We start from the raw sequence: 23,080 nt of genomic DNA, 5'->3' as shown, positions 1-23,080 counted from the left end.
AATTCAGTGCACGAGGAAATGCACCTATTTCCTCACTGCAACTGTACCTACTCTTCTAGTTGCACCAGTAGTGCAAAGCAAACCCAGTGCTACTCCTGCAACAGATATGTGCCCTTCATTTCTTCAGCAGCTCAGGGAAACGAGCAACATCTTCCCAGATTGCCTGAACTCCCAAACAAGGCTGCAGTCAACACCCCCAGCCACAGTACAGCCCCATCTATGAGAATTTTATTCTGCAGACAGTGTGACAAAAATAAAAAAGAAGTCAAAGGGAAGAGAGGACATGAAGACTGATGAATTCCTGGTGAGAGAAAAAGTATTCAGAAGTTATGCATGCTGATCATGAGCAAGGTACTGAGAGACTGAAAATCCTGCAGCTGCAGGGTGCAAGGAAATTGCATTACTCATCTCTCTTACTAGCACAAGCCAATTGTTTTGGAAAAAAACTAGGTTTATGGTAGCCCGCTTTGGGCAACATTTGAACAAGAACACTGTTGCTGACCTCAAGGGAACACCGGGATCCCTGTCAGTGACCACCAGCAGCCTATCTTTGGTGTTGTCTTGGCAGAGGACATTAATATGAATGACATTTGAAGGGAGACACTTTTGGAGTTGCTGCCATTCATGCAGCATTACTGCTACGTACACAGCAGAGGATCATATTCTGTGCAGAACTGCACGTATCTTACTATATAAAAGAATCATCATATTACTTTACAAAGTTCATTCATTTAAGGGAGAGCAAATTATATTTCTTAAATATCTTTTTTTCTTTTCCACCCCCAAAAGTTTTCTTTGAAATATATTACTTTATTTGGAGATTTTTCCACTGACAGATCACTGTTGACTTACTCCACCCATGAATGCAGGACGCTGAACTGCTGGTAGATAAGTGAGGAGACTTTTTCAACGTGGGAATTAAAATTCTTCTTCTGTTCTAAAGTCTCATTCACGTTCAGTGTAAAACTGGAAAAAAACATGCTAAACATCAAGCCTTTTTGTCCGCTGCCCTAAGAGTTTCCCAACTTACAATAAGTGAAGAAGCTCTTGGGAATACTGAACTTATGGGAGAGAGCTCAGTGCTGCAAACGCTTCTTTTCTGACTTAGCAACCAGTATCTACTCACAAGTCTAAGGCATTCCTCATTTCTTAACCTTGCAAATAATGGCATATCTGGAGCTTAAGTGTGCCACAACTTAGCCAATTACTTTCCAAGCTCATCCAGATGTCTCACTACTGTATCAGCCATAGGTCTCTCATAGTCCCAACTTCCATAAACATACAGACAACTTTTGTTTTTCGTTACACAATGACCTTCCTGCTGATGCAGGTACACAGGCTGCTGATGCATTTATGAAGTGGGATTAACTCCTCCCTTCCCAGGACCACGGGGATCAGCAGACTCGTCCACAGCACATCACCGTACTGCCCTGCCTACCTTATTCCGGTGCCTGGAAAGAAAAAGAAGCGCCACTCTTCAAAGATAATTTATTTCAACAAACATCCTGTAACGCAATGCTTTTACAGTAATTGTTGCAAGCGCTACGCCTCATTAAAACATCTGGATACCACTCAGCTGCACTCGGATGAAGGAGAGAGATATGCAACAGGCACTGCCCATCCACACGAAGCTGCTGCCCCGCCGGGCTCCAGACCCACTGCCCACCGGGCTGCAGCCGGCCCAGCGGCCCACCCTGCCCCTTCAAGCCGAGGGAAGAGGTTAAAGCCCCGATGGGGGCACAGAGCAAGCGAGGCGCTACTCGGCTGAGCCCGCAGCCCCACTGGAGCGGGGGAGGGGGGGAAAGAGGAGAGAGAGAGGGCGGCTCTGGCACCGCAGCGTTTACCCTCCATCTCGCCTTCGTGGTGGAGCCGCCGCCGCCGCCGCTGCCTCTGCTCGCAAGGACCGGAGACGAGGGAAAGCACTACCGACTACAGCCGCTCCCCCGCCGAACTGTCCTGTGCCGCGTTGCGATCGAGACCGAGCCTTCGCCCCGCACACCCGCAGCCGCCCAACCCTGTCCGTCAGACCTCGCCGCTCCCCCCCCCTCCCACCCCGGGCTGCCTATTAATACCCTCCGCGCCTCAGGCCCAGCGCCAGCCGCCGCCTCCTCGGGGTGGGGGCAAGATGGCGGCGGGGCAGCAGTCTCAGGGATGGTCTTGGCGCCAGGCACCTGTTGCCCACTTGGGAGCACAGCAGTGGCAGAGGCACTACTACCTGGAGGTGTTCGTAGGGAGCTTCACTATATCCATTCTAGAGCTAGACTGTAAGATCACTGAGGTTGGAAAAGACTTCTACATCACCTAGCGCAGCCGTCAACCCATTCCCCACCATGACCACTAACCACATCCCTCAGTGCCATATCCACACAGATCTTGAACACCTTCAGGGAAAGTAACTGCACCTGTGCCACTGCCTCACCGCTCTTCGGAGAAGAAACATCTCCTGATATCCAACATGAATCTGCCCTGGCACAACTTGAGGCGATCCCCTCTCATCCCATCACTGTTAGCAGGGACCAGAGGCTGAAACCCAGCTTGCCACAGCCTCCTTTCAGGCAGCTGTAGAAAGCAATCAGGTCTACCCTGAGCCTCCTCCCAGACCAAGCAATCCCAGCTCCATCAGAGGCTGCCATAAGACTTGTGCTCCAGACCTCAGACCCCTCACAACTTTGCTGTCCCTCCGTTTTGGTGGTTGGACCTTTCCACAGAGGTAGAAAGGCTCTTCTGAAGCATCCACATCTAGCTCTACTTAAATCAACGTAAGAAACACTGATATGATTTTAGGAATTACAATACAATTAAAACATTCAGATCAGGCTCGTTCCTTGGTGAGATGACTCCTCTGTGGCAGCTCACATCAGAGAAGCTGCAGTAGGTTAAAGGAAGGAGTTGTTAGCTTCCATGAGCTCTCCTTCTTCTTGAAGGAGGGATATTGCTGTTGCTCGAGACCAAATTCTCAGAAGTCTGGCCCCAAAAGAAGCAGCCTTCTGGCAGGTGAGCAGTGGCGCAAACAGTCAGGCCCTGCCGGGCTCCTGGCTTTGCTGCCAAACCCATACAATTGTGCTAGTGTGCCTCAGCTTATCAGAGCCCTGCTGAAGCATCACCAGCCGTCAAAGGCTACTTCCAGGCCTCTGAGTGAACTGTGGCTGACCTCCTTATCCCAGTTTATTCCAGGACACCAATGCCATTCAATGCTACACACGTGTTCCTAATTCTATTCCCTCATAACTGTTGCCTTAAGAAAAACAAAACAAAATTATTTTTGACAAAAGGTGTTAGTGCTGTTGCTACAGTGAAATATAAAAATGTCCCAAAATTAATTACCAGAGCCCCCCCATAGCTCATTTTCCATTAAAATTCAGGCCTGATTAAAGTTTGGCAAAATTTTTTGGAAACTACTGAAATATTCAGGTGTGAATTAAACATTTATTCACTTGTAGTATCCTCATTTTCCTTGTTTGTGAGAATACAAATTGTCTAGTTTCAACTGCGGCATGTACTAAGTCATTAATAACTTCAACAAGGTAATTTTGTAGTCCTATAGATATCCTTCACTGCAAGAGATAAGTATTCAGACTTCACTGTGATAGATAAAAATGGTAGATATCACTAAGTTAAAAATTAGGAGTTGCCTGGGAACAAGTGTTCATGGCCTGATTGTATTCACTGTGGGGAAATGAAGAACAGCCCCAATCAAAACTACGCATTTCTTCTGCTTCAGAAGAGCTAATTTCCTCAAGCTGAGGAAAATGGTGAGGAAAACGGGCAAGACAAAAAAAAAAAAAAACACACTGTAAGAGGGGCTCTCTTAAAGTCTCTAATAAATGGCCAAAAGACCATGATTCTTCAATCACAGAAAGTAGTAACCAGAAGGTAGTAACTTTCCCTTTAGAATTCAAAGGCGGTATTCAGAAATAAAATGGAAAGCAAGGAGAAATGATATATATAACCCTTGATATAAATTACAAGTTACTATATCAAAAATTGATAAGGGGAGTTATTAGGCAGAGTGAATCTGTAGTTGTAACAGCTGAAGACAAATGAAACATTTTAAATGTATTAGAAATAAGAGAGTACCCAATGTTATATTGACCCATCAGTAAATGTAGTTCAAAAGTGGTTTTGTGCTGATGCAGGAATTGTAAATATGTTTCTGTTGTAGTAGTGAAGTACTTACTAAACAAGTAGTCAGTCTCATAGGGACTATAAAGAACTGCTCTAGCCTGATAGTAATTTAGAAAGATAGGAAACATCACCATTCCCTTACCACCAGCTTTGGATAGCTTTGGGTCACCCTTCCAGGACAGGTCCTGGGGCTATTTCATCTGTTGGGTGTTTTAATACAATTTGGAATACTTTCGAAATTGCAAATGGGTGCAAATGACCTGTAGACAGAAAATGACAAGTGCATTGACAGCAAAATTTAAATCAACATCAATTATTGATGTGAATAACAGATTTAATCCAAAAAGATCTCCAAGAAAGGAATAGAAATAATTCCAGTCTTTTTTATGAAGACTGGGTCTTATCAAAGTTCTCTACATTTATTCTTTGGCAAGACTGCTCATTTGGCTAAGTGCATATTGATGTTTTTAGACTTTAATGATAGTCTGAAAGAAAAACGTAGTACCCCACGATATCATTAAACCACATGCTAAATTGACTAAGATTTGTCTAAATGACTGATTACAAAATGTAGCTGACAGTATGGAACCTTCATCAAACAGCTCTGTTTTTGTGAAAAGGCGATCACATCAGAAAATGGCACAAAGATGACAGAAACAGCTAGGGTAAAAAACGGCAAACTGGGCCTTATCCAGCAAAATACATTTGTGCTAAGTAAACCTCTATAATGAGTATGAAGGTTTATAGGTGCTGTGTACTGAAGGGCGACTACACTTAGTGAAAATGATTTAGGGGTTGTAGTCACCAACCCATTGTAAATCCTCACTGACAGTGCTACAAGAAGGATTAATCTGTATCAGGGGAGTGGGAAGTAGGGAGATAGTTTTAACTCTGGATATACTGATATATACGGATATATGAGACCAATCTTGTATACTGTGTTCCTGTCCATGTTTTGAAAAATTACTGAAAAATTGGTGAGGGGGCAGATTAAGAGCTGAAAATGTGATCCAAGAATTGAAGAAAAATGCTGCTAAGTGAGACTTAAACAGCTCAGTCTGTTTATCCTATCAAAAAGATTGACTTGATTACAGCATATAAGTACCTCTATAGAGAAAAAATACAAAATTCTGAAGAGCTCTTTAATCTAGCAGAGAATAACATAACAAGAAGATGTGATAGAAGTTGAAGTCAGACAAATTCAAATGAAGCACTCTATTTCTCTTCTTAAATTGACAGTATGTCACTGGAACAAGCTCATGAGGGCAATAAGAAATTTTTAATCTTTTTATATCTTTTAACCAGGAAATTTACCTTTCTGAAAGACAGGTTTTAGCCAAGTGCAGATTACTAACCTCTGTACTTGTACATGTATGAAATTTAATGACACAGGAGGAAGAGATCAGTCCATATGTCTTAAGAGGTTATTTGCAGTCTTACTTCATTATTTCTTCTTATACTAAGTAAATATAAGAAAGGGTATCTACTGGTGAGCATTTGTTCAAGGTTATATTCTTTTAACAACTGACTGCAATCAGTCTCTGTGAAAAACATGACTTTTCTAAGTGTGTAGGATTTTAAACAGATCACAGAACACGAGGCATTCTTGGCAAGCAGACTATGAAGTATCAAAAGACAATTGACATTAGTCACCTATTTTCATTTGTCAATGCACTAAGCTGACTATATTTCAATTCATCTGAGTCACAAAGAAGCTCAGAGGAGTTTAAGGAGAAGCTGAACAGAGGTACAGAAGCATGAATCTACTAAAGACACAGTCCACCAGACTTAAGTGATGTGCATTTAAACAGCAAGCTTTGAAACTCTGGCAGACAAACCAGAAAATTAATTCTATATACAATGTTACACTAGTAAATATACGTCAATTTTAAAAATTTATGTTTCTTGCCCACCTTGTGCGTAAATGAATCAAGTTACCTCACCTGAAGCATAATGAGCTGTGGAATGCAATGAAGACTAAAAGGTTTGACACCGACAAGTAATACCTAGCTCTCTGAAAGCAGCCAGGACCACACAACTGAATTGTGTTGCACATAAACTATTGAGAACTGCATTTAAACATTAATGAATTAAATTGTTGTATTTGCTTCGAAGTGAACCTACATCTTCTATCTTCTACTCACAAAGTTGATATGGCAACATTAACCTTAAAGCCTTTTCTATTCTCATCATTTGACCCCCTCACTGTAGTTTGCTACATGAAGACACAACTTTTTCATCAAGTACACAACCTTCTCTAAACTACCAAGAAAACCAAAGGCATCAAACAAATAGTTAAAAAACAGTAGAACCAAAATACATTCCTTGCAATGGAAGAAAGAATGAAGTAGAAGATTGAGAGTTAATATGTAATTTTTTTCCTATTCCACTACCCCGCAATAAAATAAATAAATAAATAAACAGTTTTCCAAACAAGAAAACAATATTAACCAGAAAGGACTTCAATGTATTTGCCTAATTTTGTATGCACCTTATCAATGGTTCTGACTTCTGAAATTTTTTAGAAAAATTCCAGGCTTTTTAGAAGGTGTTACAGATAAAAGCTTTCAAAACCACTGGATACTTTTGCAAATCTAACCTGAAAGCTGCATAAAGAATCATCTTAGTTCCTTGTCCTTTCCCCAGAATGGACTGTGGACTCCATTTTTAGAAATACATAGTATTCCCTATTCTAAATGGGGTAAATAAAACCACAGGATTACTGGTGTTCCGAAAATCAGATCCTAGGGCATTAATAATTGAAGTGTCATGGTTACCTCTATTGGTATCAGTATCACCTATGGAACTCAAACATTAGTAGTCTGGTGCAGGTAACTGAGACAGGAAAGAAAAAACATTAAGAGGTTGGAGGACATTCATTACCTTTTTGATGCCCAGAGGCATACTGTTGCTGTGCTACTGGAGGCCAACCAAAGGTGAAGGCTGATCATTCTATACAGTGAAGTGAAGAACTAGTTAGACTCTCAAGTTGCAGCATGGATGCCTTCAAAGAAACAATATTACATTAGCTGGCTGGCAAAACACATTGTTCAGAACATCAAGGCTTGAAAAAACAAAACATCAATAGGTAAATCTCAGACCCTAAAGGCATCAGCAAAGACAACAGAATCAGCAGTAGGAACATTGAATTTGAACAGCAAAATATGGCTACAGGACACTTTCCAGAGATATTAGAAGATATTATTCAGAGTATCAGAGGCGATCAAATGTAATTCTTTTGAGTCACACACATCTTCTGGACACAGTATCTTCAGAGATCAAAAATTCATACATGCTATGAAGAGTCCAGGTGGAGGAAAGCACAGGGAACCTGAAAGGATGTCCCACCATTACACCACAGGCCTGGGCTGGACTGCGACAATCGCACGGCACCAGCTTTCTCCCCATTCACTGCTCAAGTGGAAGCTCTCTCAAATTTCTGACAAGTCTATTGGTGGTTTAATAGACACAGTTTATATACTCACATTATGTACTTAAATTTAGAAAATCACACCTATATCTTCTTGTAAAAAATATAGGGAAATTTAAATAAGGCTATTTATAATCCTTTAACGTGTAACCTTTCAAAACTGACTTTTGTTGATTCAAGACAATAATGATAATTGCAGATCTGACTGTTATTATTCTCATGTTTAATAAAAGAAGCCTCACAATGTATGTTATTAAAGAATAGACTACCTAAGGTGTCTGAGTTTAGAATTGTAATACTATTTTTGAAGAACAGGTACATCTTGTACATTCTTCTTTAATTAGCATTGGCAAACCAGGTCATCCCATATCCCATATCTCTAATGCTGACTGTGGTGGAAGGCAAAAGAATATAAAACCTCATAGGAGGAGGAACTTTGAAGGATTTGGGAATCAGCAAGCTGCTTCACCCATTATGTTATAATTAGATATTTTCCTAGGGTGGATATGTTCTCTAGGAAAGATCCTCACGATAAATACTGTTTTAACAAATCTCATTACTCAAGTTTATGAAGTCACTTACCCCTTCTTTAATTCAGAGGAATTAAATCACTCCCACAAATTAAAAATAGGACTATCAACTGATTAGTGCTGTTTGAATGAAGCAGACAAAAGAGTAAGCAGAGGCAATAAGGAAATCATGTTCAAGTACTGCAATGAATAAATGAGGTTACTTCAAGTTTCAGACTCTAATTTCATCTCAAGAGTTTGTTGATGACAAAGGAAAGGATTGAGCAACGTTCATTCTTATGGTTTACAGCATTACCAAAACATTCAAATCTTCAATAGCAATATAATTCATATATTCACTGTGTTTTAGACAGAAAAGCCTAGGGAAGAGTGACTAAGAAGAGTGCTTTCATTTGTACAGGGTGATTTTCATATAAAAAAGGTGCTTTTTTTAACACACAGATCTGTTAACATGCCTCTTTAAGCACAGGAAGAGAAACAGGATCACAAAGAAGGGTCAGAGATAAATTAGAGAAACACCAGACACTGCTCTGCTGTGGTCACTGCAACTAGTGTGGGCATATATGCACTATCTTTAAGCTAGCAAGCCAGGATATTGCTGAAGACATAGTAAAAGTAGCACAATGCGCAATGCAAGCTGCAAACTCTTCCTCAAGGCTGGGTATTTGGCACGTGGCCCAAATGGAGCTACACACTGCTGTAGCCAGAGCGCTACTATGCACAAGGCTATCTATCATAGATGATCATATGTGCTGGCAGAACAGATCCTTGGTTTATCTTGGAAGTCAGCAGATAAAATCCATGGATTAAGATAATGAAAGCTGAAGATGCTATTAGTAAAAACACAAGATTTCACTCATCAGAGTAAGCTGCATCAGATAGACCCTCACAATGGCTCTTCTGCAAAATATTTTGTAGATAATTTAGAATCAAGCCTCATTCCACCAGGTACTTTTGAGAGAATGAAATCTGCAGAGCACAGCAGTAGGGGAGATGAGGTAGAGAAAGGGCAAACTCTCCACCTTTACATTTTGAAGTAACAGAAGTTTAAAAAAAAAAAAACCTATACTCTTCATTTCCCACATAAAGTAGCTTTCATGTTTGGTGCTTTGCAGAAATATGTGTATATATATAAATATATATATACACACACACACACATACATATACAAATATATATATATATATTGTGTTTTCCTGAAAAACAACTAGGAAATTTTGAGTAGGCTAAGTATATGCCATCCTGAAATACATGTATGGCAAAAGCAGTAATTTTCAATAGCAAGCCATAAAATGAGAGGCATGAATATTGTTTCTAAAACCAAGATTTGTGATCTTTGTAACATGCAGTCACCAGAAGATAGCATAAGCTCAAGAAATGCACTCAAACAGGTCTAATACTCCATCCAGTGCAAGGCACTGTGTGGAAACACTCTGAAGTACATGTAGATACTGCAGGGTGTAAGCAGAACACAACTGCATTGCCCTCCAGAACATGTAACCACCTCAAGTAAACAGAAGCATCACGCATTAACTCTTTTTCTGTAAACTTCAGGAAAAGAATGAAGGTTATAAAAGCTGTCTTGAATTGATATATGAATCCTTTTTGGTTGCAAAACCAGAATCATGCACCACACAACACTCAGAAGGATGCAAAGCAGCAGACAATTTCAGAACCATGCTGAGCAGTGTTATTTAGCAAAAAATAAAAAATAAAAAGGAGCCTGTGGGTTCTGCAAATGAAATGACTCCAACAGTCACTTGTGCATGGCAAATGTAGAATTCTTTGAACAAGCAGTGTACATCAAGCATCACAAAACTGCATTCAGGAAAAAAAAAACTCTTAAGATCTGATATTACCTTGCACAATTTCTTGTAAGTGTGCTAAGACCTGTTATGGACAAAGAAGTCTGAGGTGAAAGGAAATCTGCTGTATGCAGACATAACAATAATTAATGCCAATGATTGCGATATAAAAACTATTTGCAGGCAAGAAGGTAACAGATGTCATCAGCCCACACCCAGAACCATTTTATTTATTTTTATTTTTGTTGACAATTATATGTTTTAAATGATGCAAATACCACATGTAGATTTTATAGAGACAATTTCAGTCAGGTGGCATAGCACTTCTCTGTACTTCAGGAGAAATACTGCAGCAATGAAGAGAGGACCATTTTAATCAGGACAGCGTTAGCTATACAAAACTAGCAGGCACTCTGGCCTGTGTCACAGAATCATGGAATCACCAAGGTTGGAAAAGTCCTCCAAGATCTTCCAGTCCAACCATCCACCTACCACCAATACTTCCCCACTAAACCATGTCCCTCAGTACATCTAAATGTTTCCCAGCTTTCTCATAGCATCAGAGGCAGAAGTAAAGGAGTTCAGTGGCTCTTTTGTCTCTCTGTACACTGTTGGTTAAAAAGCACAGCTATGCCGAAGAGTGTTACGATAACTAGAAGGAGTTTTAATATGAGAGCTCAGCGCAGAACACGAAGTGACCTATTACTACCAATGGGCACATCTGTCCTGATCCACCTGGTTTTCATGCAGCATTCAGAGTACTGAACAACGTCACCATCCACAAATAGGCAATGTACACATCAAGCTGACCTTGCAAATTCAAGCTAAAGACCAAGAAACAGAGACATCTGGAAGCTGGGCACAATATAGTGCATATCTGGAATGTCTATAATGTCTTTTTTTTTTTTTCATTTATTTCCCCACTAACTCTTTTCTAGTGAGGAAAAAAAGGTTAGTTTGTGACAAAGCATCTTTTCTAAGATCAAAGGAGATAAACAAGAAATATAAGCACCTCTCAGGACAAGAATTATACTAAGCAGCTCACTCCTCTTATCATATTCAGCTCTTAAATAACTTTTCATAAGTCCCTATTGTTAGATTAAAGAAAACAGCTTGCATCCAGACAATACAGAAAGATCAGGATACTTCCAACAGCTTTCTGAAAGTAAGTTAGCTACTGCACTCCTGAGAGAGCTTGGATCTGAAATCCCATATCCTGCACCTGGAGTACGTTTAATGTTTTGAGGCTGAGAAAGAACCAGTGATTTAGAATTGTTACACAGAAGGAAAAAAAAATCAGAAAGTAAGAAAAAGAAATTCTAAGACAAGGTAAATAGGAGAAAAGCTTAAGAACTAGAAAGAACACTTTCTCCAAAGGCACTCATTAAAAGCACCAGCTGTTTCTGCTGATAGGGCAAAGCTAGGACAGGTCTGCTTGAGAAAGTTTTTGATGCAACATAAGATATACTTAGTGAGTACAGCACCACCTTTTTTGTAGAGTGGAGATGTGAGATGCATAATTACAGAACTTTTGCAATATGACTAGTACACTTATGAAAAAAAAAGAAAGTAGAGTTTCCAGAGTAGAAATGGTAGCATGCAAACAAATGACCAAATAGGAGAACTCTGAACCAAAAGGGGCTTCTGACAGTTTTCAGTTGCTTTTTCACTTTGGCCAACATGTGCATAACTGAATAGCTGAACTGGAGCCCGTGTGTCACTCTTTGTCTCACCATCAAACACTAGAAAAAATAAGGATACTAGGATTTTGTGAACTGTCCTCTTACAAACAGAGATTCTCAATGTATTTTGAAGACTCCTTCTAGAGAAAAACGTCTAGTCATTTGCGAAACAAAAGCTGCAGCTTGAAGAAATGTTTCCAAGTCCCGGATCTTGCTGTCACGTTTACCCTTTTTCACAAAGTGTGCTGGCCTCAGGCTGCCCAGGCAGGAAGAGGGATTATTTCCAGTAACTATTTTTAATTTATCATTCAGAACTGACTTCCTCCGAAGTCACACTCCATTCAAACTTGTAAGAGATTCTTTACTAAGACATCTTTTCTCTTGAGATCTCTTTGGATTTCACAGGTAGAGAAATGCAGACTGTAATTGCTCACTCAAGCAGTTGTACTCAAAATAGTAGAGATGACAACATTGTGTAGTCTTCTGTGCTTGACAACAAAGAAGGATACAGATTAAAAAAAAACCCTACTGTACAGCCATATCAGAAAGAACAGAGCCAAATGAGTCACTAAGTACAAAGCCCACCAGCAGTGCAATTGAAAGAAATCAAAATGACCTTCTGCCTTTGTTTTAGGAAAGATGCCAGTACCATTTAAAGGAAAAAAAAAAAAAAACTGAACAGCAGAGAATATCTGACAAGTACATCATTTTAAAATGTATAAACATATGTACATACTGGTAAAAATTAAACAAAGAGCAAATGCATCATTTTAACACGTTCTTTTTGTGTCTTCTTATGTAAAGCAGTACAGAGTGGTACATAACACACTTAGTCATAAAGATGCCATTGAATGATATACTACAAAATTGTTCAGTTGAAATCAGTTACATTCCCTCCTGAATCATAAATGATTTCAAACATTTAATGTCAGAAGCAACATGAGATCAAAATATGCAATTTTACATATGTTGCATCTTTCGTGTATGTAATCTATTTCTAAAGGTTTTAGTGTCAGTGTAGAAGTTGAGACAGAAAAACTAAGAAAATCACTGAATCATACTCTGTTCCCACTGCTATTTAGAAGCACTAAATCAGTAGCTCAAATCAGCATTCTTAATTGACTTGTAAAATAGAGTTACTTATATTGGTATAGATAATTCTTAATAATGTAGCTATTAGATTCCTCTTCAAAGGTCAATCCCTATAGTTTAGAACTTTTCAATTAATAGTTTCAGTCCACTAATATAAATTGACCCACTGCAGAAACTCTAGGCATCTTGTATTATTTCCAATTGTACACGATGACCCACTAAGGCTTTTTATTACAAGTACTTGAGCAATGGGCACAACTGCTATTATTTTTGACCCTTCTCTGTAAATCCATTAACTTATTTTTTAATCCCAGTCCCTTGTTACTCTGTTCATTTACACTGACAGAGTCTCAACGAGGGCTTTTGTTCCAGTCTGGATACTTTAATTTCATTTCAGATCTCAATGAATCAATGGCACTAACTGCACCATTAGTTTTCAAACAGAAATCTCTATTAATAGCAAACAGGAATTTTTGCCTAACAAGTCTAGCCCTGAATAGCTTTCCAGTTTACTGCTCCCATTTTCTCAGAGGCTAGTATGAACTGGTGGAATAATGGAACTTCAAGTATCCCAAAGAGAAATCTCTTTTTGTTTTCCAAAGAAAATTAAATTAAATTTGTTGGAAGAAATACGTAAGTGTCTGACCAGCACTGAATTGTTAGAAAAATCTCACATCTTTAATTCTGATACTCTGAGGCATTTTTCAGTATCCTAAGTCTCACAACAATAAAAGTTAGGCACTAATTAGTTTTATAATAAAATAGGCTACCAAAAGAGAGAGATAATCAGTCTTTCCTTCCTTACCAATCCAAAAATTCAATTCAATAAAAAGCTTACAGCAAAATGGTATAAACAGGGCTGCATTCAGAGGTCTTCTAGAATCTACCAGCACTAAAAAGAATATGGAAGTTTTGTTACATTAAAGTATTTTATACCAAGTATTTAGCACCTATTAGGAACAAGTGATCCATTTATACATAAGAATTCTAAGGTCTGCATCTCATAGTTCAGCTTCCCTGTGTGCTGAAGTGCCATACTTTCTGCCCCAGTACAACATAACCATGAAGAACTGTCCCCTCTTTGCTGTGCCCCACTCCAGAATGCCATTTACAACCTCTCAGCGTAAAGAATTGACTGAATTTTTCACTTGAATTCTCTTCTATAATGCCTATCCATCTGCTTGCTTCTACTTTATTTAAAGGCTGGAAACATATGGTTTTCAGTGGTCCTAAACCCCATGGGGTAATTTAGCATCACTGTTTATGATATGGAGTCTAAAAGTTAGCCTAGTTTGACAGCAGTCCCACCTCGAGGGCTTGAATTTGTAAAAATACATGGGGAAGGCCAGATTTTCTATCACATCCTTGCTACTACAGACAATAATGAAACAGAAGCTAAACACATATGGTGGCAACAAAGGAAAGTCAACAGAGCAGACTCCTGTGCTACTCTCTAATGAGCCCTTACTCTTTCCCCTTGAACCAAGGACTAGCTGGAAAATAAACATAAAAAGAAAGCTTATTTTGCTTTCAGAGTCTTGTTTGTTGCTGCTGCTTTTCCAGTTTGACAATATTTAAAAGATTTGACAAGACCTCTGTCCTGGTGGGCAAAGGGTCAACATAAGAGTTTGTGTTCATTTGGCTCCTAGTTTGTCTCAGTATCCTTGTGTCCATAGCAGATACTACCAGAGAACTCCATTAGCTGTTTAAGAAGACAGAGGCCAACGAGAAAACTGAATAGGCATGCAGGACAAATCCAAATAATGATGCATCTTGCTCAGGCATCAAGTTAAGCTCGTCTTCAGATTGGGAGCCAAATATTTCTTTCAGAGTGGACTGGCAGAGCAGGCCTGGAATGTTTTGATCAGCATCAATAGCATGAGTGATTATTTACTCTGTAGAACATTCCAGATTTCTTTAGGGGTCAAATTCTCCCAATGGTTTAGAGTCTGAACACACTGGTAATGCCCCCATTTTCTGCTCTCTTCTTGTGGCATGGCGTGCTTTTACTGCTCTAGCTTTCGTATTATGGACTTCCGTTACTGCAGGTTTGAGAGTAGTGTTCTGTGGCTCCTGGGATATACAGAGAGTAGCATTTCTGTTGGCTTGCCAGTACTAAACATTTATCACAGGGCTGCTGGGTACTGCAAAGGACTATATTTGATGGCTCAGGTGCTTCCTTTCAGATCCCTGTTCCCTCTAGACAGCCCTTTCAAGTGTATGCACAAGCCAGCTTCATGGACAGCTCCCAGGAAGCATGCTCCAAATCTGTCCTGCCTGGACACTGAAAAGAAAACTAGAAAGTCTCCAGAGCCATCAACACAACATAAGCACAACACTGCTGTTAAAATAAACTATAAAAGCAGAGATTTCTCAATCTGACTGCAGCTGGTGCTACTTCCACCATCTCCTTTCTTACCCCAGGGAATCAAACTTCGCACTGCAGATGTTTTCACAACGCATCCTCCCACCCAGTTGACTGATATATTAACACCAGACCTGAAACAACACAGTTTTTCCATCTACTTCTTTCTCTAGGTCATTTTAGTCCTTAACAGGCAGATATTAGTCCTTTCCCTCCTGAAATTTGCCTTCTCATTTCAAACATTTTCAACATTAAACAACCTACTGTCCTTGCCACGCGTGCAATTCCAAAAACAATAGTAAGGAGTGGTAATGAGGGCAAATGGCAGAATCTAGATGTGCTACCCAGATCCTGCCCTGCACTACTATAGGAATTACAGTGAAAAATGCTGTCCTATACAACTCAGGTGAATCAATTACTAACAGAGTCAGATTTTCTCCTGTGGTGACTAAAGTTCTGAGTAAAGCACTTTATGCTGAAAGCTCCCTCTACAACTACAGTCAGAGGACCTGAATCAATTAGTGAGGTATTTGGGGGAAAATAGGAAGACATAAGTAGATCCTCGTTTATACACATACTCACACACACCCTCCTTCACCCATTCTCCTCCATCAATTTACCTGACCCACTTTCTAAATCCCTGTTGTTGCAGATGTTGCTGATCCAAAACCTGTTTCAGTTTATTGGGAACATACATTCATCAGAAAAATAATGCAGTGCAGCAGTGTCTTCTTATGTCAGGAGCAGCTGGAATTATTGCTTACTTGGTCACCCTAAGGCATTCATAATTGGTAGGCAGGAGATGCGTGTGCCAAGATAGGCTGTAAAAGACACATTTTATGCCAAAAGCAGGTTGGGAGTGCCTTTGTAAGTACAGCAAATGGTTTTATTTACACCTTAATGAAGGCAATTTTGTTGGATTTCATTTTCGTGGTTTGCATAGAAGCATTTGATCTGGTGCAATAAAGATTCAAACAACATACATTTATGATGGCGCAGTACCAACAACTGTTACTTCCATCTGAAGCAAAATCATAATTCCATGGTAAAGAAAAGAAATCTCAACAGCTCACTTTTCTGAGTATTCAGATATTAATCTGAGGATTTAACTTCACAATGAAGTAACATTAATTTAACCAAAAGTGACTTTAAATCCATTTAAAGACATTTAAAATTAAAATTAATTTAAACATAATTATTTTACAAACTGTGGTACTTTAAGCCCTGCTCACCAAGTTTAAAGCAAAATCACATTATCTCCCAATGTGTCTGATAGCTTGCAATACCAAAGAATGTGGGAATATGTGAAGATGCCAGACTGTGTGAATGGGAATGGCTGAGGCATGGGTACACATTTCTTTCTGCCAGGTCTCGCTGCTCCAGTTACTGGAATAGTAACTGCTGGCAGATGGAGGGTAGAAGACAGCAAAGGGACTGTAAGATTGTAAACCACTACAGCTGTTTTCTTAGCAACTGCCTACCCTGAACAGCAAATACACAGTTCTGGCAGCTTTACCAAGTTGATAAGTTATCACCTGTCACATTCCCTTGTTTGGCCATAGTCTCAGTAGAGCTACCAGTGATGAAAGAAAATTAGCTGCCTAGCTCCAGGTGAAGAAGACTTGTGGGCAAGGTTCCCTCTCTTTGCTCTGTCAGTGATGCTGATCACTGCATCCAGCTGCAGAGCCAATGAGGGTAGCAGCTTCCTCACTTTATCTCTCCCCAGCCCACCACACAGCCTGGGGCCATGGAGGTGCTATCAGACTGGACCTGCCCTATCTGTTGGCACAGTCAAGATGATGTTACCTACACAACCCCCTGTCTCCACCAGCTTTGCTATGGCTATGCACGCTGGCAGGCAAGGAAAAAGCCAAGATGTGCCATGTGTGGGCACATGATCAGGACCCTCTGACACTCAACGAAAGGCTAACATGGACCTTTCAGTCTGCTTCTGAGGGAAAATAAAAATAAAAAATAAAAGAAAAAACATCTTGTTTTCTCTGAACAGCTTCCTTTAGATATGGCCCCAATATGCAGCCATTTGAATGTTTCTGGTTTTTCTTTCAGAGAGACCTTCTATTCTCTGTAATGGCTTTCATTTTATATCCTATTAAAAATCCAAGCATAATATTAAATACATAGAAATACAATCAAATTTTTGATATTCTGTACATATTAAAAAGCCATTTAGACCAGTCAAATCTAACCTTAGAAAGGATCAGATTTAATTTCAGGGGAATCATCAGCATTCTACATTATGTTCCCATTCATAAAGGAAGACTCATTTAAGCGGCCAAGCTCTTCCAGCCAAGTGGAGCTGTGTTCCCAGTATCTTGAAGCTATTGGAGATAAGCAGTTAGGTGACAAAAGGGTCCAAAAACATCAGAGAAAGGCTAAGGAGTAGGAATGAAACTTATAGGACCATGATTACCTTAAGTGACACCTTTCTTCCAGGTGTCATTGTAGGCTCAGTGCTGCCTGGCTCCCCTCACTGTCCTTTCAGCAAAGCCCATGAGGATGTGGTCAAACAAGCCATGCTGAAATAAGACATGCTGAAACACCCATGCGACAGTTTTCCTAGTATGTGATGCACCTGTGCAAACAGACAAATGATCTGCAGCTGGGCTAGAAAGAGAGGACCGCTCTGCTGGTCTGCAACAATCTTTCCCTTTTTTCTTTCATATTTTTTTCCTAATGATTGCAGAGGGAAATATAAAACCAATAATTTGGTTTCTACGGGCTGGGAGTTGTCTCTGCACTCCAGGGAACCCCTCTCCTTGTTGCCAGTGAGATGGAGTCTGCAGGCTTTGGGAAGGAGAAGAAAGGTAGACCAGAATGTGCTGTTTGCTGCTGGGAGGTGCCAGGCATGCCTAGTGGAGAAATCTTTTCCCCCAGAGTAGCTCTGGAAAACGTTGTTAGAACATAATAACTTGTGGATCTTAGGCAGCATTGCTTGACAGAGGACTCTGCAGAGCACTGAGCTAACATCTACACATCTGCATGTGTGAGTGCGGGCCAACAGTACCACAGAGGTCAGTGTGACAAATTTCACCACGCAGTGAAGAAACAACCTCTATACCTTAAATGCCTCTGTGCAGCAGTCAGAAAAGTGCTTCTGCGAAGATCAAGGTGCAGCAAAAAGACAATCAGACACAAATCTGCACCACAGTAAGCTCTTCCCTAACACCTCTTCCTAGATTAAAAACAAAACTAAACTAAAAACCCTACCTCCAAACTATCAAACACTACTACTTTAATATATACACAAACTTTTCTAATAATCAGAGAACATATTAGCTGGAATTTTCTAGGAAAGAAAAAATCACCTGGAATTCCCAGATCCCTTTGTATTTTAACCAAAGTAAGAGGGTTAAAAGCAGAAAAATAAATTAAGATAATTGTCTTGACACAGAGGAAGAGAACACTGATCCATTTTGACACTTATGACTTTCAGATCAGAGGCCTATGAAACAGTACTGTCCTGTCATGCTGGAAAAATGAACTGGATGAAAATCACCTCAGCAATGCTAATTATGACTATGCTTTTCTGTCCATCTCTGACCTGCCAAGTGTTGAACTTGTGATTCTTTTCTCTGCAACAGAAATTGAATGAGCGAAAATTCTGATATATGTTGCTGGACTGCACTGACCATTAAATGAATAGATGAAGTTACGTGAGATATATATGTTAGGTCATCTTATAACTGAGCTGAGAAACATGCATTTTTAGGAACGAAAAGGAAGGTTTGTACCAAAGCACAGGATTATGGCTACATGATCAGCATTGTTGAAGACAGATACCTCAAGGCAAAAGCCTGAAAATACATGTCTCAGAGCAGCAGCATGCAAATATGATGTTTCCATAGGAATAAACTACTTTGGTCCAAAAAGAAATCACTTAGTATTCAAATAGGGGTAACACTTCCAAGGCAAAGGCCATCCTTCTTCTTCCCTCTTGAGGTAGAAGGAAAGGTTTCTTTCCCCACTTACACATTCATAGTTTTAGAATATGAAATCCATCAAAAGTCAAGGAAGTAATTAGAGAGGGAGTGTGTTCACATCTTTTCTAAGTTTATTTACTCTCAATGAAAACTGTTAGCTATAAATAGCAAATGTTCTCTGTCTTGCTGGTCAGCACTGTTGATAATCATTATCACATCACAATCCTGCTGTCACAGTGATCATCATTATAATGTGCAACAGTAGAACTTAAAATACTCAAAAATTTCAATCCTAATAATTATATGCTGTACTCTAAGCAGGGATAGGGTACTGACCTGATTTCTGGACCATAATTATTGATGATATGTAGATGTTAGCATGTTAACAGTAATGGCTTGTTCTTACCAAGTAATTTGGGCACTGCTATCATATTTTCAGAGAGAAAGAGTATTTTATAGAATAACTGACTGGTTTGAGTTGGAAGGGACCTTAAAGCCTAACCAGTTCCAACCCCCTGCCATGGGCAGGATTGCCACCCACCAGATCAGGCTGCCCATGGCCCCATCCAACCTGGCTTTGAGTGCCTCCAAGGATGGGGCACCCACAGCTTCTCTGGGCAGCTGGTGCCCATGCCTCATCACTCTCTGAGTAAAAAATTTCCCCCGTATATCTAATCTAATCTAAATCTCATTAAGTTTAAATTGATTTCCTCTTGTCCCACCACTATCTGCCTGTAAAAGGTTGCTCTTCATCTTTATAAGCCCCCTTTAAGTACTGAAATAGCATGTGAACATGATCTAAGCTACAGTATTTGGCCTAAGAGCAAAGAATGCTCCCTGGCCCATTTTATGTAGTATTGGAGACATAGTCACTGCCCGTACAACACCTTATTTATTTATTTATTTATTTATTTTCAAAAGGAAGGGAAACGAAAACTGTTCTATTTTGAAGTCATCAATGACCCCAGGACAAATTATTCCTCAATGTTTATTCTAACAAGGACATTTTTAGCTTCAGTAGTCTACACTCAAATGCAATTGATGTATTTAGGGTTTGCTTTTTTTTTTTTTTATCAATAATAGGATAGAATATAACTTCTTTTATACTACTTTTCAGAAATGTTCCCTATATTGATAATTCTTTAATGTTAAAAGTAACCAGAAATCCACAAAACATTTTTAATTGGTTTAACATCATCAACAAGAATCACTGTGGACTAAATACGAAGATGCATGAAACATTAAATAGAGGTAGTGAAAAGCAGAGGCACTAAGACACATACCTGGAAAGGAAATGGCAAAAAAGAGAACTATGGGAGCACAATATTTCAGAGATCCAGTTCCCTGTAATACCAATGCAGACCCAAATTAGATCAGTCTCTGCAAAACCAGAAGGCAAAGGATGGGAAAAGTCAGAGTTCTCCCAGGCAGCTGAGATGAAGACAGGTCTCAGGAAAGAAGAACATACCACTGCAAAGGCTAAAGGCCAAAGGAAGCAGGCAGAGGACCAAGATCAGGACTCTCTGCCAAGAGAATCCAAAAGAGCAAATTCCAAGTTCCAGAAATATCATTCAAGAATCCCGAAACAGAGATAGCAATTGAGAGCATATAAGGACATAGTACCCATTGGGTATGCCCACACAGAAGGAGAGGCCAAGACTGTGAAGTTCAGAATCAAATTCCCAGAATTCCATGTGTAGGGTATCAGTGTTGAGGCATAATGGAAATAAGACATGGTCATGAATCAAAGAGCCTGGATTTAAGTTCTGACAGCTAATTGGAGGAACCTGGGGTGTCAGCAAGTGTAGAGCTTCTGTACCTGAAAAAAAATCAATCAATTTTTTTTTTTTAAGTTCTTATGTCAGACAAGCAAGATTAATTTGCAGGAGGGAAATAACTATATTCTCTACAAAACAGATAATAGCAGGAATCTGCACTGGGAATGGGACATAGGTAATTTTCTCAAATTCTGTGATCTGTTCAGCTGAAGTGCCTATTGTCTGTTATTGTAACTTTGGATTCCTCTGAATAGCAAACATTTTGCTTCAGAGTCACCTATGTCTCTTAAAGAAGGCATTTGCATTGCCTCCACTGAAGGAGATCATTTGTTTTGTTCTGTTTTGTGTTTCTTTCTGATATCTTTTCTTTGCAAGCTGCTTCTTCCCCAATATTCATAGAATCACAGAATGGGCTGAGTTAAAAAAGGACCTCAAAGATCATCTAGGTTCAACCCCCCTGCCGTGGGCAGGGTCGCCAACTTCTAGACCAGGCTGCCCAGAGCCACATCCAGCCTTGCCTTGAGTGCTTTCAGGGATGGGGCATCCACAACCACTCTGGGCAACCTGTGTCACCACCCTCTGAGTGAAAAGTCAGCATTCAAGTCCTAAAGCCTTCAGTGTGTGAAAGAAGTAGATCTGGTTCCAGCTGAGGAATTTCTGGAAATTTCTTTCAAGTATTGGATCTCACAAGAAATTTTATCTGTGCTTCATGGCAGCACCGTAGCCTTGAGTCTCCACCACTCACGCACCAGAAGCAAAAACAGATTTATAGGTCACATTGGTCACACACATCCTCCATCACCAGATTCCACAAAGAGTAGGGTAAGGTGTTACACAGCGAATGGATAAGATAAAGAACAGGTAGACAAGGAAATAGGATGAGACTTCATGGTGGGAACCTCTTGAGAAATCATGAGATTTGACAGGTCTGTAAATTCTTTAATATAAAAAAGAAAAAACATTAATCTTTCAGGAATAAAAGAGCTTGCAGCCCTTAATCCTAAGGACAATCATCCTAATAACATCCTAAAAATAATCCTAATAAAGTTTATGATTTCACTTAATGATATACAACCACTGTAAGCACTGTTCTTTGGGCCTGACGAGTTCCCCAGGCCTCCCCATCCCAGCCTGAAAGGAGGAAACTGGTGACAGCGACCACAGAGCAAGATGTGCAGAAACCAACTTAAACAGTCAGCCTGAGCTGCCTAAACCTCATTGCACCCTTCATGCATTTGCAGCCATGAATACTGAGGGGGCTAGTTCTCAATTTCACAGACCACTTGCCAAGCAGGAGATACTCACACAGAGGGGAAAACAGGACAAGGATGGAAAACAACTGATCAGATTTCTCCAGTATCAAAAGCATCGCACAAACAGATCTTTCCGTATTCACCCGTTAATAATTTACAATAAAATTAGCATACACTTAAAATCTATGCGTACATTGACTAGAAAACTTCCACAAAGCTTTACACAATCAAGAGGGCAAGTGGATGCTAGATGCACAGCACCAGGGATCAAAAGCAGGAGCTGCAGCCAGTCATGACAGAAGGGCCTAATAACCAGTTTACTCTGACACTGACAGGAGCATCAGCTAGCAGCAGAGAGCAGCATGAAGCCACCATTGAACAGAACTTCCTTTCTGATATTCTGCTAAGAAAGGCAGACAGCTGACAGGACTGAAATGGGCTCTGTCACAGTTAAGAGACCAACTTTATTCTCTCACTGGTGCTATAAATATTCCCTTAGTTTAACTGGTTTCCAGCAGTAAGTGCTCAGACACATCAGGAGAGAGAGGTGGTTTTTTACAGGGATTTCAAAACTGCTGTCTCAATGACTCCCATTTAGGGGGGCGAGTACATGCCAATCCAGATTGAAAAATTGTGATTTTAAATAGCCTCCTTTGAAGCCCCACACTTGTAGGTAAGTACATCTTGACAAGCAGAAGAGAATTATGGTATTTACCAATGTGCAAAAATGCAGTTACCTACAAACGGGAACAATAACATTTTTACTTTATAGTGTATTGATAGAAAGTGAAAAATACTACCTAAGTGCTCAGTTAGCCTTCTGCGCTGTGAAATGCTCTGGGCTCCATTCTGCTTTCTTTTGCATCATATGCTAACAGCTCCCCAGGCAAAGCACAGAGATGTTCTGCACTTCATGTGACATTCTCACCTACCTTGTACATTTGAACATACGTTGTACAGAACCTGCTGCAACTATCTAAGATTACTGTAAAGGTCATGTAGATTCCTATAGTGACAAATCCAAAAATAAAACTGTTGCAAGGACAACGTGCAGAAAAGAAGTCAACATGGAACTTTCT

At 39.9% G+C, this 23,080-nt stretch overlaps 1 protein-coding gene across 1 annotated transcript in view; it reads right to left on the bottom strand.

The window, feature by feature from the left end:
* Positions 1-2,006, bottom strand: part of GADL1 (glutamate decarboxylase like 1) — an 82,187-nt gene extending 80,181 nt beyond the window's left edge. Inside the window, exon 1 of the mRNA XM_065753694.1 lies at positions 1,845-2,006. Coding sequence (XP_065609766.1) covers positions 1,845-1,851 — 7 coding nt within the window. The 5' untranslated portion in view covers positions 1,852-2,006. The remainder of the gene's footprint in view (positions 1-1,844) is intronic.
* Between the last annotated feature and the right edge of the window lie 21,074 nt (positions 2,007-23,080).

Source organism: Cyrtonyx montezumae, unplaced genomic scaffold (assembly GCF_038088225.1).
Source record: "Cyrtonyx montezumae isolate F1298 unplaced genomic scaffold, pur_monq_1.0 scaffold_8, whole genome shotgun sequence".
NCBI classification, from domain to species: Eukaryota; Metazoa; Chordata; class Aves; order Galliformes; family Odontophoridae; genus Cyrtonyx; species Cyrtonyx montezumae.
Note: the sequence above shows the minus strand (reverse complement) of the source record. Positions and strands in the feature narration are given on the sequence as shown.